General features: G+C 46.6%; 1 protein-coding gene across 4 annotated transcripts in view; it reads right to left on the bottom strand.

Moving 5' to 3' along the window:
- EP400 (E1A binding protein p400) overlaps window positions 1-27,959 on the bottom strand; it is an 852,236-nt gene that overhangs the window by 485,896 nt on the left and 338,381 nt on the right. For 3 of the 4 annotated variants that reach the window (XM_085634324.1, XM_085634325.1, XM_085634326.1), the window contains one exon: window positions 9,472-9,693. The exons of the other annotated variant lie outside the window; for it this stretch is intronic. In XM_085634324.1, coding sequence (XP_085490450.1) covers window positions 9,472-9,693 — 222 coding nt within the window. The remainder of the gene's footprint in view (window positions 1-9,471; window positions 9,694-27,959) is intronic. 4 annotated transcript variants of the gene reach the window in all.

The following is a 27,959-nucleotide window of genomic DNA, read 5'->3' as shown; positions in this document are numbered from 1 at the left end:
CATGGATGAACAAGATTTAGCCAGGGCAGCTGTCCATTGGGTGGACAGTCCCGGAAAATATAGTGATGATACAGTAGTACGCGCATTTTTGAATCTTACCCCAGATGAACAAAGGTTAGCTGGGATTTATATGATCCAACAACTCATTATACTGTATCGGAGTCAGCACTCGGACCCTGGTCCCTTGCCTGACATACTGACTGAATTACTTATGACTAAATGGAGAGGTCCAGGTACTGAATTAATTAAAGAAATTCTAGAATCAAGAAAGCAGTATATTCTTTTCGTGTGTTCAGAACATGTTCCATTGTCCGCCAAGGAAAGAACTACGTACCACATAGATAGACAGAATCCCTTACGAGAAGTGCACCCAATAAAGGGTGAGGACAATGAGTTTAAACGCGTATTTGTATATACGCCTATATCGAAAATAGAATTATTAGAAATGAAGAAAGTAGTACCCAGTCATGACAAGGACCCAGCGGGGTTTCACCGAGAAATTAAAGACATGTTACTCATGGGAGAGTATACCTACCCCGACATTATGACAATATTAAAGGTGTTGATGCCTGCTGGCATTTATGAGAAACTCAAAGAAAAAGAGTGGGAGGTAGGTGATCAAAAGATAGAATGGTCAGCATTAGAAGCAGAAGAAAGGGCCCGAGGTCCAGGTTCGGGGCTTGGGGACAAAACTAAGGCATTACCAGGACTACTAGTACAGGTACTGCCACGATTATTAACTACGAAAAAGGAAGATTGGGGTACAATTTCAGCCTGTAAACAGAAGCAAGATGAAGACACTAGTGATTACTATGCCCGTTTCGAAAAATGTTTTGGTATAAATAGTGGCATAAAAGCAAGTAGCGAATCATACCCACATCTGTTTGTAACAAAATTAGTAGAAAATGCTCTGCCTCCAGTAAAGAATAGAGTATTAAAATTCGAGAGTACCTGGCAAGGTAACACTCCAACACAAATGTTACAAATGTTACAGTACCACCACAATAGAATTAAAGAGGAACAAGAACATGAACACAGACGCATGAAAGACACAAAAATGAAAATGCTAGTTTCCCAGACAGTCCCAGCCGAAGGACATAAAAAGGGTATGACACATTCCGATTCAGCAGGACCTGTAAAAGGGACATGCAATTATTGTAAAAAGCCAGGCCATTACGTACACGATTGTCCAGTTCTAAAACATAATATCGCCATAGGTAAAACACAAGAAAGATCACGGCCACTAAGACAAGACCAGAATGAACAAGGAGCTATACAGCATGTCCAGGCAATGCCAGCCGCACAACAGCCAATACAGTTTGTACCAGCTGCACCCCCATTACCTGTTGCTGCCACACAAACAACAACACGACAAATGTATCAGACCGCACAGTATGAATATCCCGAGTATCAGCGTTACGCATGAACTAGCCTAGAGAGGGAAGTTGACTTACCCCTTATCGAGATTCCTGTGGATCAAGAAGGACCTTATGTACGTAGTAAATTATTAGGTCAAGATAGAAAATTTTTACTCGATACAGGGGCAAGTCGAACAACTATAAAACGTAGTGAAGTTCCAGGGGCACCCCTCTCAGGCTCACAAAATATTTCCCTTGGTTTTTCAGGCAAACCTATTGTTAATGAAGTGTCACAGCCTCTGCCACTCACGATAGGACCTCTGACCCGAACTACAGATTTACTGCTTACTAAATCATGTCCAGAAAATCTATTAGGAATAAAAACGTTAAAAGCCCTAGGAGCTATAATATGTTGTTCTCCGGAAGGAGTAAGATTGTTTTTACGTGATTTTAAAGGTCACTATGTATCTAGAGACATGGATCCCCGACTACAGACTTTACCTACACGTCTATGGGCACAAGGCCCTACTGATGTTGGTTGCATGAATATTACACCATATCGAGTCACACTAAAGGCAGGAGTGGTGCTACCACGAATGCGACAATACAAGTTACCACCAGATGCTGTAGTGGCTTTACTACAAATCATTGACGAGCTCATTGCCCAAGGAGTAGTTGTGGAAACAGACTCCAATATATGTAATTCACCGATAATACCGATTCTTAAACGAACAGATCCGAAGGCCCCGCCAGTATATCGATTGGTTATTGACCTGCGCGAGTTAAACAAATGTATTGTGCCACAATTCCCTGTGGTCCCAGATATCTCGTCATTACTGACAGCTATTGATTCCGAAGCGACATTCTTCACTGTAATCGATCTCAAGAATGCCTTTTTCAGCGTCCCAATAGATCCGGAAAGCCAATATTTGTTCGGATTTAGTTTAAATGGACGTAGCTTTAAATTCTCACGCGCACCTCAAGGATTTACAGAAAGCCCCAGCATCTATAGCCAAGCATTGAAACGAGAACTTGACAGTATCCACATGCCAGTTAACACGGCTCTGTTTCAATACGTCGATGATCTGCTGATCACCGCAAGAAGCGAAGCTGAATGTGAAAAAGCGTCACTGACAGTTTTACAATTTCTAGCCGAAAAAGGACACAAGGTTTCCCCTTCTAAGCTGCAATTCTGTGTCCAGCGAGTTGTTTATCTTGGACACTCGCTGGACAAGGAGGGAAGGCAGCTTACACCCGACCGCATTCAGTTGATAGTTAACATGCCAACACCTAAGACACAAAAGGAGGTGCGGGCTTTCATAGGCCTCACTTCATATTGTAGACAGTGGATCCCGCAATATGCATTCCTAGCAAAACCACTCATTCAGTTGACAACCCAGGAGGCAGCCACATCGACTATTCTCCCTTGGACTCAGGAACATACACAAGCTTTTGAAAGCCTAAAGAAAGCTTTATGTCAAGCACCAGTTTTAGCAACACCATGTTACAGAAAACAGTTTACACTCTTTGTTACAGAACGCGAAGGTACTGCCTTGTCAGTACTCACACAGGAACAAGCAGGAGCACACAAACCATGTGCTTATTTTTCTAGTACATTAGATCCAGTAGCTCAGGCTTTGCCTGCGTGCCTGAAATCAGTAGCAGCGACAGCTTTAGCAATCAGACAAAGCGATGCCATAGTGTTAGGACATCCATTGACAGTTCAAGTACCACACGCAGTAGAGGTTCTTGTAAATAGAACACAAACACAACACTTGACCGTAGCACGACTTACAGGGTATGAACTGACACTGTTTCAGCCGCATATAGAAATAAGACGCTGTAACACATTGAATCCTGCCACACTTTTGCCAGTAATCGGAACAGACCCACTAATCCATGACTGTATTGAAGTCATTACTGTAACGACAAAACCCAGACAAGACTTGACCGATGTTCCATTGTCAGAACCAGACTTGACATTTTATGTCGATGGTTCATGCATGAGAACAAGTACAGGAGAGTTAGTAGCCGCTTATGCAGTCACAACCGATACTGAAGTTATTGAAACTAACCGTATAAATACTTTGTCAGCTCAAGCCGCAGAGCTCATCGCTCTGACACAAGCCTGTATTCAAGCCACGAATAAAAAAGTCAACATATACACTGATTCACGTTATGCATTCGGAGTTGTACATGACTTCGGCGTGCTGTGGCGAGAGAGAGGTTATTTAACTTCCCACGGTGCCCACATTCAGCACGGACCCCTCATTCATGCATTATTAGATGCAATACATCTACCCACTGCAATATCAATTATGAAATGTAAAGCCCATACAAAAGTTACTGATACCATTTCCCAAGGCAATGATCTAGCCGACAGAACAGCTAAACTGACTGCTCAAATTCAAACCCCCGATATGACAAAGACAATAGTCCCGACACCGACACATAGTATGACAGTTAAAGATCCTACTCTTGACGTAATTGACATACAGACACATGCTACACCAGACGAAATAAAGAAATGGACTGAATTAGGAGGGATCCAAACGGACCAGGGATGGATGATGAAGGAAAGGTCTGTGTGGTTCCTCCCTGATTCAATGGTCCAAGTCGTAATCAACACTATACATAGTCCAGCACATCTAGGAGAAAAAGCTATGCTAGATAGCATTCAACACATTTGGTTTAATAAGCATTTACGAGCAGCAGCCAAACAAAAGGTCCGTACCTGTATGATCTGTTGCCAGTTCAACCCGGGAAAAAGTGTTCCCGTAGAACAGGGTGGATTTCAGCCTCCTGATCACCCTTTTGAAGTCCTACAGATGGATTATATCCAGATGGAACGATGTCGAGGATTCAAATATGTTCTCGTGGTTGTCTGCGCTCTGTCCCGTTGGACAGAGGCGTACCCAGTTTCAGATTACACTGCCCCGACTACTGCCAAACAGTTGGTTCGAGAATTCTTCCCACGATACGGTTTACCACGTGTTGTCTACTCAGATAACGGCCAGCCGTTCTCATCCGAATTAATGAAACACGTTTCACTTCTGTTAGGTTATCAGTGGAAATTCCACTGTGTCCGACATCCCGAGGCAGCAGGTCTCGTAGAAAGACATAACCAGACACTGAAAATCAGACTGTCCAAAATATGCAGAGAGAAAGGTGTCGACTGGATAGTAGCATTACCAGTTGCACTCTTTTACATGAGAATGGTAGCACACTCTAGAACAGGGCTATCCCCGTATGAGGTGATCTTCGGTAGACCACCGAATATGTGGGGGACGCCTATACCACGCAAAATAACTGATATTGACTGTAATATGCTGACAGATTACTTGGCTTCCTTGATGTCTGCACTACAATCTTCTCGTTCACAGGTAGCTGCAGCCTTTCCCGACAACACTGAGGCGAAACCCCATGATGTTGTTCCGGGTAATCTTGTCTTTGTGAGAAATTTCGACAGAAAAAATCAACTGGAGCCCAGGTGGAAAGCACCCAAGTTGGTCCTGTTGACCACAAGAACAGCCGTGAAGATCGAGGGCCGCAAGGGTTGGATTCATTCAAGTCACATAAAAAAATTTCATGGACTACCTTCAGATATAGACACTGTGCCCTGCACTCCCTCACAGACTGATTCAAAACTTCCTTTGGTGGAAAAAACGGAAAGCGAACTTTATAAACTAAAGCTTAGGCCCACCAAGTCGAGCAATTTGATTGTTTAAGTCCTCTCCAAGGTGAAGCGGTTGAATTGTCTCTGACATGTATCCCCTGGACCTAAGTAGAGGAAATACCGGAAAAATGTTGAAACGACAGGCGTATTGTAAATCACTGCGTAGCCACTGCATAGTGACATTATTAATCTTGTTTTTATTGAGTCTTTTAATAACTATTACAAGTATGTTGTTGCACATATATTACCCTATTTCTAGACATGTTTATAATGTTGCTGCTGAACATTCTTTTAGTGACTTACCTCCGCATGAATTGTCTTATAGACTTGCGCTGCGCAATAACACTTTCATTAGTATGTTACACCATTCCCATCAGACTAGTAACGCCACCAATTGTTGGGTGTGTGGCCGACTCCCTCCCTATCAGAATTATGAAGGAGTCCTGCCATTCTTTCCGCACCCATTTACACATAATGGCTCCTGTGGAGCATGGTTCAGTTTAATTAATTCCATAGACTCAGACACAGCAGTTTACCAAGACCATTGGATATGGGGAAACCTGAACCTAGTTTTACTCAAAGTCTGCTACCCTGACAAGGAGGGTCGCCCCAAAAGAACAGGAACTGATCTAGAAAATGAAGTATATGGATTAGGTAATTTTACACCTAATCTCATGATTCTAAATGTCGTATCCGAAGTTGAGCTAGTCTTACCCACCATGTCAGTATTCCCAGCAAAGGGTGAATTGTGTGTAAGAAAGGTTGGTTCTATACATATGGGCCATAGTAAATGCACTACTACAGTAGAATTCAGTGATCAAGGCAAATCTTCATTCAGAACTTCTCGCCACTCCTACTTTATATGTGGTCAGACTGCATATATGCGTCTACCTCTAGATTGGGATGGTACCTGCTACATAGCATTCCTTTTGCCACCTGTTTTCCTAGCTCCTCCTGATTATTACAGAAATATTCATTTAGTGCACAATAGAGAACGGAGAGATCTCCCCATTGTCGATTACACTGAGACGGCATGGGACAAGTATGTAGATTTCAATAAAGGCATCTTTCCCTATATAGGTACTGTTACTAATAGTAAGCTAATACGTAGATTAACTAGAACCCTTGAAGCAGTAGTGAATGAAACTATTTCCGCCTTAGGCAATTTAACAGAAGAACAGTCTGCTATGCGGATTGTTGTGCTTCAAAATCGTCTTGTCCTTGACGTCATCCTGGCTGATAGGGGCGGAGCTTGTAGGGTCATCGGATCAAGTTGCTGCGTATTCATACCAGAAAATTCGCCATCCGTATATAAAGCCATCACTCGCCTTCATAAGATAGTAAGCCAGATACACCAGAACCCAGGCACTTGGACTTGGTCCAGTTGGTTTTGGAATACGATATCAGCCTGGGGATGGAGAGTTCTATCCTTCCTAGGTATAAGCCTTCTCATACTATTCAGTTGCTGTCTATGTCTGCAATGTGGACCAGCAATTTGTGGTCTGTGTGCCACATCGTGCATTCCACATCAAGATTTTCATTCAAGATCCCGGAAGAAGAAAGAAGAACAAATGATGCTATATGAACAGATAAATGGATTAATGAAGATTGATATCTCGTGAAGGGCAAGAAGGGGACAAGGAGGGAATGTGGAAATATGGATTTTTCTGGTCAGTTATGTCCCCTATCTTGGACCCCAACGGTTCTATGTGCATGTCGCAAGTACATGTATGCTCCCTCCAGTTCCAGTAATAATGACGCAAACACATGTGCGTCCATCGTCAACATGTCCTCTGTCAGATCCGCCATAAATGGGCTGGATATTCCATTCCTAAATATGAAAGGCTACCGGCTTTATATGGTTCACTTATGCCATTTTACAGTTCAGGCAAAAAGGCCCTGATTCTGTCATCGAACTCCTTTTGCCTTCTGTCTCTGAAAGCTCCAGTTCAAGCCTGCATCCGTGACCATGAACTTTGTCTCATTCTCTGCGCGGCTCACGAAGCCTGACATCAGCCTATTCTCTGCCAAGAACTGTATTTCACCTTCGAATTATCTGCTTCCCCCTCAGCCGATGCATTCCTGCCTAGTAGCTTAAGTAAACATTCTTCCAGTTACCAAGCAAAAAGGCCCATCTTCTCTGTCCTCATGCAAGTAATTCATAGCCCTGTTACCATGGAATATTCCTAACCCCTCGCATTCAGTGTAGACACCTAGACGCTTGTACACGCACGCACAGTCAGTATAGAATAGATTCTGTCCGAGAGTCCTTCTTTTGTGGATAACATAGTTCTTTAAACATAGGATGTAGATATGATTTGGGATTAGGTTGACTTGACCCCCCAGACTTCTTGTCTCCACACGTAGAGCTAAATGTCAAGTCCTCGTCACCCCCTAGTTATACGTCAATTATACGTCAGACTGCTGCGCGCGCATCAATGCCAAGTATTATCTTATAGATCCACCTATGTATTACATCATAGCCAATCATGTTCCTTTTTACTCATTATTACACCCATTTTCGGCTACGCACACCAAAACGTCAATGTCCTTATCAATTGTTACGCCTACTGTATTCACTTCATTATGATGTATGTATTATAAAAGTTACTGCTTGTCAATAAAGTATGTACTTCACTTCCTGAACTCCCGTGGTGATGGAACTTGAAGCATCCGATTATAATCGCTTATTGGAATAAAGCCCATTCTGAAACTCTAATATCACGGATTCTGCCTCTCATTTCATTGAGCTATTTTATTATGTTCCTGTATCAAATTCAGTCCCGGTAAAGGAGAAATATTTACCACAATCTGTCTGACCCAAAGAGGGTTGGCCCTGACAAATAAAGGTTGAGCACTTTCTTTGGCATCTGGTTTTAACAATGAAGTTGAGAAAGGATGAGTCTGATGGCTACTCGATAGCTGAACTGGTCCAACAAATAAATTCTTTTCCATGCAGATAATCTGATCTGAGACCTTCTTTCAGGGTCACTTTGGATTCCAGCCTTCTGGAGCTTCATAAGAAACATGCTCCATGGAAGTCAGAGAGAGGCCCATTAGATACCTCAATAGTCAACAGACTTTGAAGCTCTGCGAGTTTGTAGCCCGATTTTGTTAAACTTTCTCCTCTTGGGAGTCCAACGTTTTTTTTTCTTCTGAGCGGGGGGGGGGGGGGGAGACAAAGACAAAGACTTTTACTTTTTATGCACTGCAGAAAGAATCCGGAAGATAACTACGTTTCAGAAAAAAACTGTGTCTTGATCAGGAGCCTTCCATTAAAGTTCTTGCTGCAGCTTGAATGGTCTCACTGAAGCTAGTGTCCAGTCAAGCTTCCTGGCGCTCACCAGTATTCTAAGCATCTGTGTTAATGGAGGTAAAGATGTTTTTATTTTCTAAGACTTTTCCCCGTTACAGAAGAGGCACTTGCCAAGATCCAGCAGTCAGTGCTGAAAGCATAAAGAATAACGCAAACGCGGAGGGAAAACTGGTGAAAAAACAACATTAAAATCACTCTGCCTTCATAGAAAATGTTTAAGTAAATGAAACCCAAGAACTGAATGAGAAACTCAAAAGGCACAGCTTGTGATAGGAAATATGAAAATCATAGAGACAAAAAACAAAATGAACCGTTCTCTACTAGACTCTGAGACTAAAACTACATTTTGCCTCCAGACAGATGTTTAAATTATTTTTTTGTAGTAAAGTGTTATTTTCATTATTCCACAGAAAAAGTGATAATGTAAGCTTACAAATATTGATAAAGATCCCCTGATGAGATACAGATCAAGAAACTGTTCAAAACCAACCTAAACAAACCTTCCTGACCTGCTTCCTGCAATATCCTTTCTACCTAGGCTCAGTTTTCTTTTGTTCTGCTCTCTAAAGTGTGCTAGATAAAGAAGACAAGGAAGTGTCCAGCTGCTACCCCCACCTCCATGTTCTGCCCCTCTGTCACGGTCACACAATGCCCACAACCAAACTCTCTAATGCTTTTCCTCCAACAATGCGGATTGTTCAGAACCTCTCTTTATGCGTGAACTACAAAAGTAAATGCAGATCGTGCTCCAAGGATAACATGAGCATACTCTGCTTTGTATGCATATTTGTTCAAATTAATTCCCCAAAGTCTCGCATCTAAAGGCTGATTAGGGGCAAGTGGAGCTCTTCATTTATACATTCGTCCAGTACTCAAACTAGAGGCCATATTCACAGAAATACAAGATACTGCACCATAAACATGATTTGTGCTTAAAGAAACACAAAAACGAAACCAACAAGACACACACCAGTGACCTGCACCTAATAGGAAATGTGAGACAAAGCCCAGTGCAAGCCAGGAAAACACAGAATCTGTCGACATTTGAGGGTGTTTCATAACTCAACCTCCAGCAGTGAGAGGGCAAGAGAAACCTGGAGAGGGGGCAGGGGGCCACTTACTGGGCAACCGTGCCTGAGAGGCGAGAACCAGCCTCTGGGGCAGCACGCTCTGTTGGGCGGTTTGTTGGGGGGCCTGTGGCTGGGGCTGCCCTGACTGTGGTGCCAGTGTGCCCAGCGGTTTCACAGGCGTGACCAGGTTAGCAGCAGTGGTGACGATCGGCGTTGGCTGGAGTCTTGGAGCACTGTTGGAAGTCTGAGAGTTCTGAAACAGGGCGGCTGGGGCTGCAAACAACAAGGTTCATTTGTGCAAAGCTGTTAAAACAAGCGGTTCAGAAAGGACAACAGGCAACACCTGAGTTAGACATAGACAAAAAAAGATATTTCAGGGTAGGTGGATGCAGATACAAAGCTCTCCGTGGAGGAGGTGGCATGCCTTCAGACACTGAGCTGTAAACACAACGAACAAGAGTTAAGAGGGCAGACTGAGTCGCAAGGCTCTTTACCGTTAAAGTCAAAGGCTCAACAGTGGGTTAAAAAGGTATTGCAAAACATTCATGGTAAACTATTTGAATACGTTGGCGTAAGAGGGCAAACTGAGAGCATTATAAAACTACTGATAGTACTCCGCATGTTCATCACCATCTTCTCCTGACACTCCACTTTACATCCAAGTAGAGTATCAAAGGGGTGGATCCCACCCTTGCAATCATCCAGATCTCTGCTCTTCTGCCAACGATTGATACAGTTGTCCCCATGCTCTGGAGAACTGGATAATCTCTACCTTATCTTTTGTTGTAAAACATACCAGATGGCCATTCCCTGAACTGAAGTTTCTGTAAGAATTTGGACTCTGACCAGCTACCACTTGGTGTACATGAAGAGCATGTATACATAGGCCTTATACCTCTGGCCTAACCCCATGGGGAAGAGGGGTGCTGGAAAGAGCGGAGCATTTCTTTCTTTCTATGCCCATCCTATTTAAAGCTGTTATGAACTTAGAAATCCATAACTCTCCCATGTATTCTCTCAATTACCTCAAAATGTACATTTTCAACTAGAATATGTACTTTAAACAGTAGATGTGTTTTTTACATTAATTTCCAACTAATATTGACAGCTCCATTAAGTAAGTTCACTTTTAAACAAACCTACTTACTTGCAATCCTTGTACTTCATTATGGGCATCTTTATTAAATTCAATAACATAAGAATACATCTCTGCTTATTTGTCCCTCCCAGGACAATTTTTATTCTAAAAGAAATAAATCCTTCAAACATACAAGTGCCATCATTTTAAATTCCACTTAGAATTAAAATGGGAATAAACAAACAACTGGTCAATGTCCGTTTGAAAAAGGAATTGGTGCTTGATATCCCTCACCGTGCGGCCTTTTTATGGGGTGACCCAGGCTGTCAGAGGTTACTATAAAGTAAAGTACTGAATGTAGTTTATCACAGGTGTTTTGGGACACACACTGCTGTTGCACTCTAAAGTAGTGAACAAGTTTATTTTAATTTATTTATTTTAAAGGTTTTAGATAGCTTTGGCTAGAGCCAGGGGCATCAGAGCGCTTTCCAGGAGAGTGAGGAGGAACGGTACTTAAAACATTTGATCAAAAACATTGCAATAAGAACCATTATACCAAAGAAAGCAGATAAATACGAGTGATATTTACAAAAGTACTATATTAAGCTAGAGAGGGCAGGAGTAGTTAGGCTAGGGTGGGTGGCTCAAAAGGAGTAAAAGAAAAGATAAAGGAGGGGGACAAAGAGAAAAGGATTTAGGAGAACAGAGGGAGGCCATGCGTAAGGCTAGATATCGGGTATAAAGATAGAGGCAGGAAGGCGGGTTAGGGGGAGGGGAGAGAGTGGTATGAGGGAGGGGAGTTAAGAAGGAGAATGGGGGGGAGAGAGAGTTGGAGGGCAATAGAGGGGAGCCTGACGGGGGAGCAGAGTGGGAGTCAGTGTCAGAGGTAGGTATTATGGACCCCAATATTTGTTGCGGAGGTACAGTTTAAGGTCTTTTTTGAAGTTGAAGTAGGAAGGGTTACAGCGCAGGTCTTTAGGCCGAGAATTCCAGATGGAAGGAGCATTCCCGGAGAAGGAGCGAGCTTGTGTGCATTTCTTCTTTAACAGAGGGGGGACAAGAACGAGGGCGCTATTGCTCCTCGTCGGTCGGGCGCAGCCCGCTTTGTGTAGTTTGTCTGAGAGGCAACATGGGGTGTTTTGGTGAAGGGCTTTGTGCGTGATACATGCAATCTTGTAGGTGGATCTGCCTTCTATGGGTAGCCATTTGAGGGTTTTGAGGGCGGGGGACATGTGGTCGAAACGTTTGCAGTCAGAGATAAGTCTAGCAGCTAGGTTGAGCACAGATTTGAGTGGTGCAAGGTGGACTTTAGGTGTTCCAGCGAGGATAGCGTTACCATAGTCGATTCTCGACAGGACCAGCGATTGGACAACAGATTTGAAGACGTCAGCCGGGATGAAGGGTTTAATTTTCTTGAGATGACGGAGAGTGAAGAGTGCTCCTTTGGCTGAGGTTTTTATGTGGGAAGTAAGGGCAAGGGTATTATCAATGGTGATGCCTAGAAATTTAACTGAGTTGGAAGTAGTGAGAGAACAGTTGAGAGCATTAAGGTCGAAGATCCAGTCTTGTATGGGGAGTGGGTTGTTTTTAGGGGAGAAGAGAATGATTTCGGTTTTATTAGGGTTGAGTTTGAGATGATTGTGGTGGAACCATGATTGGATCTTGGTCAAGGTGTCACTGAGGTGGAGGATATCGGAGCGGGATTTAATCTTGTAGTAAAGTTGAGTGTCGTCGTCGACATAGAGGTGGTAATTGATTCCTGCTTGTTTGAGAATGAGGGTAAGGGGTTCCATGAAGAAGTTGAAGAGAGCAGGAGAGAGAATGGATCCCTGGGGGACACCGAGGGAGATTGGTGTGGGGTCGGAAAGGCAGTTATCGATTTTGAATTGTTGGGTTCTGTGTTGGAGAAAGTAGGTGAATAAGTTGAGGACAGGGCCTTTGAGGCCAAAGCGGACTTTAAGAGTGTTAAGTAAGGCAGTATGGTTAACTGTATCAAATGCAGCAGAAAGGTCGAGGAGAATGAGTAGGCAAGACTCGGCATTGTCTAGTGAGTGAAGTATGTCGTTAACTATATTGAGCATGGCAGATTCAGTGCTGCATCCTTTTCTGAAGCCAGATTGCAGTGAGTCGAAGAGGTTGAAAGTGTTGATGTGATTATCCAGTTGGAGCAGGGCGCATTTTTCAAGAGCTTTAGAGAGAAGAGGGAGGTTAGAGGTAGGTCAGAGGTTATTTGGGTCGTTGGGATCTGCGTTGGGACTTTTGGGGATGGGTGTGATTTGACCCAGTTGGAGGGAAGCGGGGACACACCACTTGGCCAGGGAGGAGTTTATAATGGTGGTCCTGTATGGGGCAATGATATGTTTTAAGTCTTGGACTAGGTTAGAGGGTAGAGGGTCTTTGGTGTAAGAGGATGGTTTTAGCTTAGTGATGATGTTATAGACTTCGAGTTCGGCAACCGGGTGAAAATTATGCCAGGAGGCATTGTTTTTTTGCTGGGGGAAATAAGGGTTGGATTCAGGTTGGAAGGTAACGGAAGAGAGATGGGAGGAGACCGGGGGAGGATTTGATGGGGATGGAGGTTCAGGGGAAATGTCGTAGGAAAATAGTGGGTTGGAAGAGAGGGGATTCAAGAGGAAGGATTGATCTATTTTGGTGATTTTATCAGAGAAGAAATGTGCAATTTCTTCACATTTCTCAATTGATGCCGTCAACTTTTGGGGGGCAGAGGATGTTTGCTTTTTGACCATGCTGAACAGTTCTCTAGGTCGATTTTTGGCCCGATCGAGTTGTGCGCGGAAGAAGGAGGCCTTTTCACGGAGGATGTGTTTTTTGTAGTTGGACCTAGCAGAAAGGAGGAGGGCTATACGGGAGGGGGACGGGTGTTGCCTCCAGGTTCTTTCAGACAGTCTAAGAGAATGTCTTTCACTGTTGAGATCAGAGTTGAACCAGGATTTGGAAGGTATGTTTCTTTGGGTTTTTAGTTTGGATGGGGCTACTAGGTCTAGGACCTCGGTAACTGATTTATTATAGTGTTCGGTGAGGGCGTTAGCATTTTGGGAGAGGGGAGTGAGCAGAAGGTGGGCTTTGAGTTTAGTTTCCAGTTCGCCGAAAGGGAGGGGGGGGGGGGGATTGGGGGGGGGTAAGATGAAGGTTTCTGGTCAATTTCATATGTTTGCTGCTTTTGGTGTGGAGGGGAGGGGTCATAGTGGTGCTCGAGAAGAGGATGAGGTGATGGTCGGACCAGTCGGTGGGGATGATGTTGGAAAGGGTTTGGAAGTGTTTCCCTTAAGCACTCAACTGTCTGAGGAGCAAAGGTGAGCTGTCAAACATTACTCCAAGAGCTGGTGTGTAGTTATAAACTCAGAAAGAGTAACACAATAAATAACAGTTAGGTGAATGGCCAGTCAGTTCTCAAGATTTAGGAAAAATGATTTTTTACAAGAATAAAAAACACTTTAAAGTACGATGCGCACTGGAGAGTAGAAGGATCTAGCATCACCTGAGCCACAGGACAAACATTTGTATAGCTCCGACACTAAACAGTATTTCCTAGATCATTATATTCACTGCTATCCTAAGGAAGATGTTCAAGCTGGCTCTGGTTATAATATAATTGTTTCAATTCCATACTAAAAACAAGCATTTGCAATGCAATAGGTCTCGCATTACAGATAGTTTGAGGTATAATAATAATGCAACGTCAACAGCTCAAACTTTCAGTAATATTAAACTTAGTGCATTGCAAATGTTTGCGTAGTGAGCCAGGAACCAGTATTGTACGTCTCTGTGCAGTACGGAAAGCTGCTACTAGAGGTCCCTAGTGAGCAAGGCACTTGCACTGCATGTCTCGGTGCAGAACCGCAAGCTGCTCCTAGAAATTCCTAGTGAGCAAGGCACCAGCAATGCATGTCTAGGTGCAGTACCGCAAACTGCTCCTAGAGGTCCCTAGTGAGCAAGGCACCAGCACTGCAGACCTCTTTTGGTCACATACGGTACTGCACACTGCAGAAGATGTGGTAAATCTACCCTACCCATAATGCATTGCATGCAAGACAGTACTATGAGTACATTCAAATAGCTATGTCCATGTATAAAATTAGTAGCTTTGAAATGTGACAAAAGAATTATTACATTAATTTCGGATTAGGTTTTACTCTTTGTGGAGCTGATGAAGGGAAATTTATAGACTGTCTCATATAAATGTGAGATGTTCTAGTGAATGAAGTAACCATTGCCAGCCTAGCTTAGGACCAAGTGGGTGTCTTGCCTGAAACCTTTTAAGAAAATAGTGCCGTGCGGCTGTAATTAAAACCTAGGGAGTAACACATGAAACAGGGGGTGTCCTCATGGGATGTTACAAGAAGAGACAAGGCGGGGCTAAGGCGGGACTACTAAGCCTGTTGACCAATGAAAGCCACCATTTACAAAGGACAGTGATTGGAGCCAATTAAAAAGATGAGCAGAAAGTGGGCAGAGCTTTGTGTCCATATCCTGAATACAGCAGGTCTCTAAAAGACAGCGAAAGCACTGCCTAGGTGAGACTTAATGAGACTTTGGCTGACGGGGACAGTGGTGTCCAGAAACCACTTTGATCTAGCTACCTGACCTATGGTACCGGAAATTACTTCAATTTGCGACCTCTAAAATAGTTTGCGATTTATTTATTAAAAGAAGACCGCCTAAATACATATAACAAATTCTAGGAACCCTCGAAAATCACCACCAAAATAAAGAAAGTGTCCAAAGAAACTCACAGGGTGTTTCTGGAGAGACCCGTCACCAATGAGCAGCACCAAGAAAATGGACGTGGTTCAGATCCAGGTGGTGACAATGGCTGACTAGGGTGCCAATAGGAGATTGTACATCAGAAACCACTAATTGCATTCACGATTTTCCTTAAGTTGGGGCACCCACAGGTCAGGGGCATCTACAACAGGCACCAGAAGCATTAAAAGGGGTCTTGACATAAGCTTCAACTAGCAATATCTGCAAGAAAGCAACAGCTAGAAAGCTGATTTCAGACCAGGGCAAGACCAGGGCAACCTCTTTTCGCCAATGAGATGGGAAACCAGGCCAATGATTGAAAATAAGCGGTCTCCACTTCTCACACAGCAACAGTGTGAGAGGGAGGGTTAGAGGTGGAGCAGGCGCACCCTTCCCAAATGATTATAGTAATGGAGCAGCTCTGTACCCTGAGGATAGCTTGAGGCTGCTGGGCAGAGTCTGTGTCTTCCATTATAATGCCCTTCTCACTGGATCTTTACCTCAGCTGGACCTTTGCTCTCCTGTGTGCATCGGGTAACTCCTACTGGCAGGCATAGTCCAGCTCCCACTCACAATTATGTACGCCTTCTTTTCCACAGGTCTAGCAGGAAGGCAGCTCCATAACCTTCCAAGGCTTCAGGCCCCGTCTGGAGGGAACATGGATACCTGAGAAGAGGTTACACTTCTAACTATTCTCTCCGGGTTGTGGTGCTAAGGAAGTCATCAGTGTAGAGTAGAAAGGGTCAACAAAGTACTGGCTAAGGAGGCCAAACCTTTCCTCCACTGGTGGTGGCCAGGTCTGCACGATGAGGGTAGGCAGCACATTTTGAAAATCCATCTTCCCTCCAATCATAGGGGAAAACGTCTTCCTAGTCTGCAAGCCATAATTAGCTGGCTCCTTGCTCTGCTGTCCCTCCTGACACTGCTTAAGACTGGCTCAGGCAGAACAGGAATGGCTCAGGGTGAGAGGTAGGTTTGTGTACCTCATTGAAAGGGGTGGCTACCTCCTTAATTCCCCAAACTCACCCTGCGTCTGGGACTGAGAAAGGACAGGCAAGCATGTCAAAAAGGAAAACAGTATTCCTGAACCATCTACTGGAGTCCAATGAACCCCAAAACTAGTGAGTCTAATCACGAGTAAACTCCCACACATCCAATATTTGACAAAAATAACCTCTAACTAGGCCCAGGTATGATGAAGGCAAAGGACTCCAGCCTGGAGAAGGTAGCAGAACTTTTAATGGAGGGGAAGCTGGTAGGGAAGCTAATCCCCACTCTACCTCCCCTACAAATGTGCAAGTAAAGGACTGTGTCGCAGACTACAAATTACTTTTCACCACTGTCAGTCTTGTGTAACCTAGGAAGTGGGGCCTACTATCATGAACAGGAGCTTCACTTCGAGAGGTACACAGGAGAACCTGCAGTGGACTTGTAGGTTTATCAAGGGCACTGGGTGAAAATATATAGGACGTTTATGAAACCTACAAGGGGAGGGTGGGCACATCACCACAAAACCATGCAGATGGCATTTACTCCAACAACAGACTAGAGGAATTTGACACTAAGTATAGAATCAGTTAGAAAACCGTTCATTTTGACAGTTTCGTAAGGAGAACAATTTATAGTTACTAAGATAAGCAGGATCACATAATGCCTATTCTATCATTAAATCACATAGATTTACAAGAGAGGCAGGCCGACTGCTTGCCAACAAAATAACCTGCATTGCATTTTAAATGGTGTCAGATTTGGACCAAAGGATACCCGAGAAGCCTGAACGAATGTGTTGTAAGCCAACATTCTGGAGCCACCAACTGTTCCTAGTATGATTAGGAAAAATGACACCCCCGTCCCCACTGTGGTGAGCCAATACCACCATCACTCATTTGGAAAAAGCATTTGCTGTGAAATTTAGGTTTAGTAGGAGAACTCTGTACTGGTTGCTGAGCATAAACCCTCAGAAATATTCTGGGTTTTTATGATGGGTATGTGAAAATAAGTACATTTATTGTGCACTTTGTATCCTTGCTGCAAGCCTGGATAGATTTCCTGTAAGGCCAACATCCTGAATTATTTCATCAGCCAGGTGTTCACAGTTACAATGTCCAGAAATGCTCCAAAGTCTTAGCCTGTGATGCTTTTTCAATACCTGAATCCAGCTTGAACAATTCCTGTTGCATGTCTCATTACGCTTCTGTATATGTATAAAACAACGGGAGAGCAAGGAATAGGTAAATGGGTGCGTCGTCTTCCCCAATATAACAATGGAAAGGCTGCAGAGGATCCAAGCTATAGCAGCTAAACTAGCCTTGGGAAGAGCAAGACTTTCCTCTACTTCTTTGGCTCTGTCAGAGCTGCAATGGCTCCCGATACTTCAGAGAGTCCAGTTTAAATCCCTTTGTATAGTTTTTAAGGCCCTGCATGTGTGGAAATTTAGCTTGCGAACTGAACATTATCTGCGCCATCTTGTCTCTCCCCAGCGCGACACATAGGAAAGCGCACGGCAGCCATTTTAGGCACCCTGGTCTCTCCCTGCTCATTGCCGATCACCAGCACGTCCCCCTGGCGCTGCAAGCATTCCCCCGCGCGCCGGCCACCCCCGCTCTCTCATACACGGGCCATAAACCCTCTCCTTCTGCGCGACCCTGCCATGGAACCACATCCCACGCCTGACCGACATCCCATACATGGTCATGCATCTCTTTGATAACCCCCCTTCCTCTGCGCCCCATTGTCCGAACCGATCCCAGGCCATCACCTAGCCCTGCGGATACAGTTTATTGCCCCTACTGTAAGGGAAACACCCCACATCAAAGGGATTACAGTAGATCAAGGCCCCCCACCCCCTGAGACCCGACCGGTCGCACACACCCCCGGGAATTGGCGGAATGTCCAGCTGTGTGATAGCCATCTCCTACTGTGGGTGGGGTGGGGACTTCCACTGTAGATATGTGTGGGAACGAGCTCGAAGTGGGGATTCCGAGGATGTTCTTTCATGTATCAAAACAATCTCAAGAATGTGCCATGTATGATAAACCTGCAATAAAGTCATAAACCTGTGTATAAGAGGCCAGGCCTCAGAGATGCACTTAGAGCACCTCGTGACGATACCTCGCTGTCTGATCTGATGTGTTCCACTCCGACGGAATAAAACTTTGTTTCCTGCCTTTCAGTCTCCGGCGCCTGCCTCTTTATTGGTTTAGCATCGAATGGTATAAGAGGCGATTACCGCCGGGCAATACTTGAAAGGTTATCGACTACGACTGCCGCTACCATTTAACAATTGGCGTCCCAAGCGTGGGGCCCATCAGCGACACGTGGATCCAGTGGGAGAGGTCCCGACGACAGAGTGAACGACTGCAACGATCGGGAGAGCTCCTGCCCGATAGACCCTCGTCTGGCAGCCGATCATCCGAACTTCACTGGTTCCGAGCAGACCTCTCTCTCGAGATCTACGGTCCTGACTGGGAACCATCAGGAGTGCCGCGGCAAATACGGAGAGTAGAGGACGATCGGGCGCTGGAGGCGGAAGACGAGAAACTGTCCACGCGGTCCGGGTAAGGTCGTGAAACACGACAAATTGCGAAACGATTGATTGATTGATTGAAAAATACTAGTATTGCTTATTGATTGTTCTCTTTGAGATATTCGTTGTCTACAAACGGGGAGGAGTAGAAATACTCTCTCTCTCTCTCCCTTTGCAGATAGTGAAGGGTAGGTAACGCAGACTTTTGTCCCCATTGTAACCCGTCGTGCCTATCTTTATCTCCCCATTGATTGATTGATTGTCCGAACACTAGTTGTTCGATATTGGTTCTTTGGAGGTATTCTCTGCTTACAAATAACGAGGAATAGAGATATTCTGTCTAGTCTTTGCAAGCAGTGAAAAGATAGGTAGTGCTGACTTTTGTCCCCGTTGTAACCCGTCATGCCTATCTTCTCCCCACTGATTGGTAGTTGGTTCTGTCCGGACCGCTTATTAGAGGTGGACCATCCGGCTCCACTGGAAGGCACCCCTAATAAGGACATGTTCACTAAATATGGACTAGTCGCCGTAGCTTATAGCAAGCTATGGCATAAATATACAAGGAAGGACCCCGAGAGTCAGTGGCCACTGATGGGATCCTTCGACGACCATAAAATAGAAATGCTAGAAATAGCTCTGCGTAGTAATAAAACGACGCCTACTATGCTTGACAGTATCGGCATGTAGCGCAAAGAAGCAACACAACGGAAAAAGAGGGAAGAAGTAAAAGCAGAAAAGGAATTACGAAAGGCAGCTCACCTTGCCGCTAGAAAGTTAGAAGAAGAAATAAAGGAGAGAAGGGAAACTAAACTAAGACAGGAGCCCGAAACATCAGGCCAGTACCCTGTTAGGACCCCCTCTATGCTCTACCCTGAGTTGTCTTCTAAGCAACGAATGAATGACGAATTACTATTAGGTCCCCCGATCATTTACATGCCCCCTCCATACGCACCCTCCCACCGGTAGTGCAACACCCACAACCCCCAAACACAAGCGAAAGCAGTACAGGGGCCTCGGTCCTCACGGCCTCCGCGCCGGCCGAGCCTCTTGTACTGAACACAACGTTGGCAATAACGTTGGATGACCATGAGATGAGAAAGAAAGATTCCACCAGAATGAATCGACTAACAAAGGATGAACGAGCAGGAATCGACAAGATAGTAGGGACACTGGTGGAGCGAAAGGAAAGTGAGGAGTATATAACAGACGTGTATAACTCGTATGCCGACAACCGCAGACGACACTTTGTCGTACGACTTTGTTATCACGCCCTGAATACATATGAGGATAGGTACCACGATAAAGGTCCCGAAGGCTTAGCGGCCCTATATAGGAAGGTAGACATTGGGGAAGAAGGAGAGGGCGATGTGACGAACCTCTTCACTCGTACACTCGAGGTCTATCGGCACCTTAAAGAGCACAGACAGACAACCAAAGCAGAAACCCCCATAGCGACTGAACCCCAGGCAGGAAGGGCTGATACCATGATGCCCATCAAAGAGGCCGCCCCCTACTGGGTCCCCCCACGAGGTCAGGGAACACATGACGACATCAACCACCAAGATGCGAAGGGAAGGGTTGTATATAATTGGGTCTACCAGCCATGGGACCGACAAGACATTTTGACCTTTAGAAAAACCCTACCCGACTTAAGAAAGAACCCGACTGCCTTCTACACCGAACTAGGTACAGCCTTAGGTTCAACAATAATGACCTTAGCAGATATCGACTTGTTCTTCGGGTTATGTCTGCCGGCTGATGTGTGGAAGCAAATCCGGAAAGTTGACCACGCTGAGCCGTTCAGATATACCTGGGTACAACTCGATACCATAGATAAACAGCGAGAACCGGGACAGAAACCCCCGAAAGCCATATTGGAGCTCCCAGACAAGATTGTACAGAAGTTGAAGACTCTAATCCCAGAAAGAAAGGTAGACTGGTCGATAGTGACGGCTTGTCGCCAGAAACCCCAGGAGGATGTGTCTGAATACTTCTCTCGATTCGAGACCGTGTTTTCCGATTATAGTGGCCAGGACATGACAACCGCAACCGGACATCACCTCTTTGTCCAGAATTATGTGAAGGGTCTGTCACAAGAAGTCTCCCAGAAGCTACAGACCAGCGAGAGTAGTTGGGCAGCCTCCAAACCCGCAGCAATCCTCCAGATGGCCCAATACTACGAAAACCAAAAGAATGAGAACGATAGGGCGTCAGAGAGGAAGAAAAAGGAACTGAAGGAGAGGGTAATGATAGCACAGTTGCAAGGGGTGACCATAGGAAGGGAACCCCAAAAGGGAATTACCAACCAACCGCCCCTAGAAAGCTACCCCCTAGAGACCATACACCTGCACCCTACAACGGACGGAGAGTCTTAGATGGGTACCAATGTGCGTTCTGTAGAGGGTTCGGACACTGGAAATCCCAGTGCCCGGTCCTTCTGGAAATGAACAAAAATAGGGATCCCAGAGACACAGCATATGACCCCAGAAATAGAGGACAGGGACGAGGGTACACGAACGACGCCATCAACGACAGGCCAGGCAGACCAAACACCTTTGATCGCCCCCGACAAAACCAGTGTCAGCAGTCCGACTACGAAAGCACCCATGACTTCGCATAGGACCGCCAGGGGCAAGGGAGGGATCCAGTCGAACTCCGTGTTGACCAGCAAGGTCCTTACGTCACTGCTAAGGTCCTGGGCACAAAGTCTCCATTCCTGGTAGATACTGGGGCGACACGTAGTGCATTATCTAAACGACTGATTCCTAGGGCACCCTTGTCTGGCTCACACGTAACCTCAATAGGCTTCGATGGAACGCCCTCCACTAACCCCTTATCAGCACCAATCTCCTTTGACTTAGAAGATAACGCCACTGACACGACCTTTCTGCTCTCCTCCAACACCCCCGATGCTATTATGGGACTCGATTTGCTAAAACATTTCCGAGCTACCATCAGATGTTCCCCAGACGGAGTTCGAGTCATCCTGCACGATAACCCAGATCTGTTCAGACCTTGTCACACACGACGTATGCTCTCTATAACGGATGCTGACCTGTCCCTACTCGACACGTTACCCTCACATCTATGGGCTAAAACCGACTCAGATGTAGGGCGTATGGTGATCGACCCAGTACATATAACCGTCCGACCGGACGCAGTGCTACCAAAGCTTCCACAGTATCGAATATCGCCCGAAGGTGAGAAGGCATTGGTGGAAATCATCCAGTCCCTAGTCAATGCAGGAGTAGTAGAAGAAGTAGTCAGTAATGTTTGCAACAGCCCTATCCTACCCATTGTAAAGAAGCAAGGCGAGGGAGATGAGAAAGCATACCGCTTCATTGTTGACTTACGAGAAGTTAACAAAGTAGTCATACCTCAGTACCCCGTGGTCTCAGACATCACCACCATCCTCACCCTAATTCCGTCCACTGCCACCACCTTTACTGTTATTGATCTCAAGAACGCATTCTTCTCCATCCCCATCCACCCAGACAGCCGCTACCTGTTCGGCTTCACTTTGAAAGCCCGGTCGTACAGATTCTGTAGGGCACCCCAAGGCTACACTGAGAGTCCCAGCATTTATAGCCAAGCCCTCAAGAGACAACTAGATACAGTCCAATTACCCGATGGAGTGGTGTTAATACAGTACGTCGATGACATCCTTTTGGCGGCCGACACCACCCCACTTGCTGTCACTGCCACCCTTCACCTCCTCCACTTCCTCGCGGAGAACGGTCACAAGGTCTCCAGGAAGAAGTTACAGTTCTGCCAACCCCAAGTGACATACCTAGGCCACCTCCTATCCAAGGATGGGAGGAAACTTACCCCTGACCGAATTCAGACCATCCTAGAAACCCCTGTTCCCAAAACTCAGAAGCAAGTGCGGTCTCTAGTAGGCCTCACCTCCTTTTGTCGACAATGGTTGCCAAACTTCAGTCTTATTGTAAAACCTCTGCTTTCCCTGTTGGCTAAAGATGTCCCCTTCCCCCTCCCCTGGACACCCGAATGCCAATCCTCCTTCAAAGAATTACGAGACGCCCTCTGCTCGGCCCCAGTCCTAGGAACCCCAGACTACACTAAACCTTTCTCCCTCTACACCCACGAAAGGGAGGGATGTGCGTTGTCTGTCCTAACCCAGTCCATAGGCCCTAAACAACGCCCTTGTGCCTACTTCTCTGCCACTCTTGACCCTGTAGCCAGAGCATTGCCCGCCTGCCTTCGAGCAGTAGCCGCCGCTGCTGTCTCTATCCGGCAAAGTGAGGGGATCGTGCTCTCGAACCCCCTCACTGTATTGGTACCCCATGCGGTTGACACCCTCCTGAACCAGACCAAGACTCAACACCTGACTAGCGCACGACTGACTGGCTATGAACTGACTCTACTTGCACCCCACATCACATTGAAACGATGCACCACTCTGAATCCAGCCACTCTACTACCTCTCCCTGACACTGACCCCAATGCGCCCCCCATACATGACTGCGTGACTCTCACCGACGAACAGACCAAGAGTAGGGTTGACCTTCGAGATACTGCTTTCCCGGACCCTGACGGAGAACTATGGGTGGATGGCTCATGCATCAAGCTCCCCGATGGCACCACTTCCGCTGCCTATGCAGTCACCACAGCCCGAACAGTTGTTGAGACAGCCCGCATCACACAGCGATCCGCACAGGCGGCTGAACTGATTGCTCACACACGAGCATGCATCCTGGCAGCAGGGACAACCGCAAACATTTACACAGACAGCCAATACGCCTTCGGGGTAGTTCACCACTTTGGGCTCCTTTGGAAGGAGAGGGGATTCCTGACTTCCCATGGCACACCCATCCTGCATGGAGATCTAGTCTCTGCCCTGACCGAAGCAGTCCTCCTCCACACACGGCTGGCTGTGATCAAATGCCAGGCACACAAGAAAGTGACAGACATTATAGGACAGGGAAATGCACTAGCTGACATTACTGCCCGAACCACAGCCGAGAATAGGTCCACGACCCGTATGTACGTAACCAGGTCACAAACTGAGAAATGGAAGGATGCTAGGGAAACGATTAGGGACATCCAATTAGCCAGCTCACCACACGAATTAACTGAATGGGCCCGGGTGGGATTGAAGGACGATGACGGTTGCTGGCGAACTAAAGACTCGAACAAATGGTTGCTACCTGACTCATACTTGATCCCCATGCTGACCATGGCACACTCCCCCGCACACATAGGGTCTGCTCCCATGATCGAACTCATCTCCAAAGTCTGGCACAACGACAAAATCTCAGACTCAGCCAAACGTCTGGTCCAACAATGCCTGGTCTGCCTCCAACACAACCCTGGGAAAGGAACTGCTGTACCCCGGGGAGGGTTTGGGGTTCCCAATCACCCCTTTGAAGTCCTACAAATGGACTACGTCCAGTTAGAAAGGTGCCAAGGTTTGAAGTACGTACTTGTCGTTGTGTGTGCCTTCAGCAAGTGGGTGGAAGCCTACCCAACCCGCGACAACACCGCTATGACTACCGCAAAAGTACTACTGAAAGAATTCTTCCCCCGATACGGCCTTTGTCGAATTTTGTGGAGCGACAACGGCCCCCACTTTGTAGCCGAGGTCATCCAACTCATCTTAAAGGGGCTTGGTGTAAAACAGAAGTTCCATGCGGTCTTCCATCCCCAATCTGCAGGCTTGGTTGAGCGACATAATGCCACATTGAAGCTTAAGATAGCAAAAATAGTTGCCACCACAGGACTGAAATGGCCAGACGCTCTCCCGCTAGCATTGCTATCAATGCGTTCCACCCCCACCAAACACCACTTAACCCCCTACGAGGTCGTCTTCGGGCGGCCCATGAACCTTTGGACTGCACCGAAACCAACATCCATCCACGACGTCCCGGACGTCCTCATGTCTGACTATTTGTACAACCTAACTAAAACGTTGTCTGTTATCCATCAGCAGGTGCTGCAAGCCATTCCCGACGTTTCCAGAGGCCCCGGGCACGACATCCAACCGGGTGACTTTGTCTTAGTGCGCAACTTCCAGCGCACCAAGAGTCTGGAGCCCCGGTGGACGGGCCATCTGCAAGTCCTGATCACCACCCGAACAGCTCTTCGAGTGGAGGGGAAGCGCAATTGGCTGCATGCACACCACTGCAAGAAGGTATCATCGACCCCGACGACCACGGACAACATCACCGCCCAAGAGGAACTACTGGAAAAAGACCGACCATCCCTGAGCCACTGCCCGGATACAGAGACACTTGAATTAACGAAATATCCCGATCCTACTGTCCCATCCAAAGAAGGGTATAACCTACGACGAAAGGAGGGAACTTCGGCTAAGCAGACCACAAACTAAGTTGAAATCTCAAGAGCGGTTGCCTAGCCACCTCAAAGGCCACCAGGAGAGAAACTAAACAAAGTCTGTGGTTCTGCCCGCTACCGAGTCCCTTGAAGGTGATGGAAGCATCCGACATGAAGATGATGGAAGCAACCGGACGTCCGAAGATCCACTACAAAAACCCAAAGACTGACAGAATGCACAGCTCAAAGACTATTGCACTTTTCATTACCCTTCTCTTTTGCCTTCTCCTCATGGTCACCTTCTGGATCATGGAGGAGAGCGCACCCGCTCATAAGACATTGCTGACCACCGTTCAACCTATCACCATGAAAGAACACCATCTGATCTCACTTTCACCCCAACTCCGAGAAAGGCATAAGGAGTTCTGGAATAACTCTTTTGTGCAGTTGCTCCACCAACACAATCTTGCCGCCAATGCCACTAATTGCTGGATCTGTGGATTGCTACCACATGCCACTGGACACTCTATCCCTTTCATCCCTTCACCTTTTTCTGTCCATGGTTCCTGCCTCGCCTGGCTAATCCTCCTGCAAGAAAGCTACAAGGACAATGCCACTTCCGGCAGAACTGTGTCACACTTCTACCATGGGTTCTGGCTGAACAAAACTGGAAGAACTTCTGCCCCCTTCTGTCCTCTGAGATCAAACACTTCCTTTCACATGGACTTCCCTGCCAAAGAACGAGTTGAAATGCAGGTGTTCAACAACCCAGCCAGACCCACCTTCTCTTACCTCCGGAAACGAACAGCCGCCATCCTAACAGTGGCCCTATCCGTCATCAACATCACTGGATTTGTGTGCCTCGAAGGCCTGGGGGCGCAGCTGGTGGGCCACAGCTCCTGCCTCATCACCCGAACATTGGACTCAGTTGATCCACCCTCCTTTGTTGCCTCCCCGAATATGTACTTCGTCTGTGGTACTAAGGCCTACACCTGGCTTCCGAAAGGTTGGGGAGGCACCTGCTACATCGCCTTTGTCCTTCCTCCGACATATGTGGCTCCAGCAAACCATCACCGACAGAAACGTGCCAAAGACATTGCGCAAGCCGACTCCACCGGAGCACAGTTCATGGACGCAGTAAAAGGTCTTGTTCCACTCTGGGGTCCAATGGCAAACAGCCGTGCCATCCGCCACTTAACCCAGGCAGTCGAAACGGCGATGAACATTACGGCTGGCATCCTCGCCAACAACACTGCCGAGCTTCAGGCCGTCCGCCTGGTGGCTCTTCAGAACCGCCTCGTTCTAGATGTGGTTCTGGCTGATCGTGGAGGAGCATGCCGCATCATTGGGTCCAGCTGTTGTACCTACGTACCGGATGACTCACCCTCAGTCTACAAAGCAATTGAACACCTCCACAGACTTTCCGCAGAGGTTCATCAGGAGCAAGAAGAATGGTCACTGGGAAGTTGGTTTTGGGACACTATTAGAAGTTGGGGATGGAGGCGGTTTTCATTTATCCTAATACCAATTGTGATACTATGTGGATGTTGCTTGGGGATTCAGTGTCTGCCACCTTTATGTTCGCTTTTTATGAACTGCATCTGCCCTAAGACTTTGAACTTTGAAGCGGAGCGAATGAAAGCTTTGTAATAGGTGGAAGTTCGTAGTATTATGGGGATAGACCCGAACTAAACAAGCTGGCGAGATATGTTAAAAGGGAGGACTGTGGAAATTTAGCTTGCGAACTGAACATTATCTGCGCCATCTTGTCTCTCCCCAGCGCGACACATAGGAAAGCGCACGGCAGCCATTTTAGGCACCCTGGTCTCTCCCTGCTCATTGCCGATCACCAGCACGTCCCCCTGGCGCTGCAAGCATTCCCCCGCGCGCCGGCCACCCCCGCTCTCTCATACACGGGACATAAACCCTCTCCTTCTGCGCGACCCTGCCATGGAACCACATCCCACGCCTGACCGACATCCCATACATGGTCATGCATCTCTTTGATAACCCCCCTTCCTCTGCGCCCCATTGTCCGAACCGATCCCAGGCCATCACCTAGCCCTGCGGATACAGTTTATTGCCCCTACTGTAAGGGAAACACCCCACATCAAAGGGATTACAGTAGATCAAGGCCCCCCACCCCCTGAGACCCGACTGGTCGCACACACCCCCGGGAATTGGCGGAATGTCCAGCTGTGTGATAGCCATCTCCTACTGTGGGTGGGGTGGGGACTTCCACTGTAGATATGTGTGGGAACGAGCTCGAAGTGGGGATTCCGAGGATGTTCTTTCATGTATCAAAACAATCTCAAGAATGTGCCATGTATGATAAACCTGCAATAAAGTCATAAACCTGTGTATAGGAGGCCAGGCCTCAGAGATGCAGTTAGAGCACCTCGTGACGATACCTCGCTGTCTGATCTGATGTGTTCCACTCCGACAGAATAAAACTTTGTTTCCTGCCTTCCAGTCTCCGGCGCCTGCCTCTTTATTGGTTTAGCATCGAATGGTATAAGAGGCGATTACCGCCGGGCAATACTTGAAAGGTTATCGACTACGACTGCCGCTACCATTTAACACATGGGCTTGGACCGAAGCTGTTGAGGAGGAAATTTCCTTGGTATGTTCCGGAGAGAAGCCTTCGCTCCTCTTCAGTGAGACTGGTGAAGGTGCCGAGATTTAAAAAAATTAAATCAGGAGGTACGGCTTTTAGTACCTCGGCTGCTCGATTATGGAACAGGCTTCCACTAGAGCTGAGACAAATGGAGGACCTCCTCCCATTTAGGAAGAGACTAAAAACTTGGCTCTTTCTGAGTGCGTAGCCTGGTTACTCATACGTTTCACGGAACACTAGTCTGATTGTACACCGATATG

This window comes from Triturus cristatus, chromosome 11 (assembly GCF_964204655.1).
Source record: "Triturus cristatus chromosome 11, aTriCri1.1, whole genome shotgun sequence".
Lineage (NCBI taxonomy): Eukaryota > Metazoa > Chordata > Amphibia > Caudata > Salamandridae > Triturus > Triturus cristatus.
This window is presented reverse-complemented; position numbering and strand designations above follow the sequence as displayed.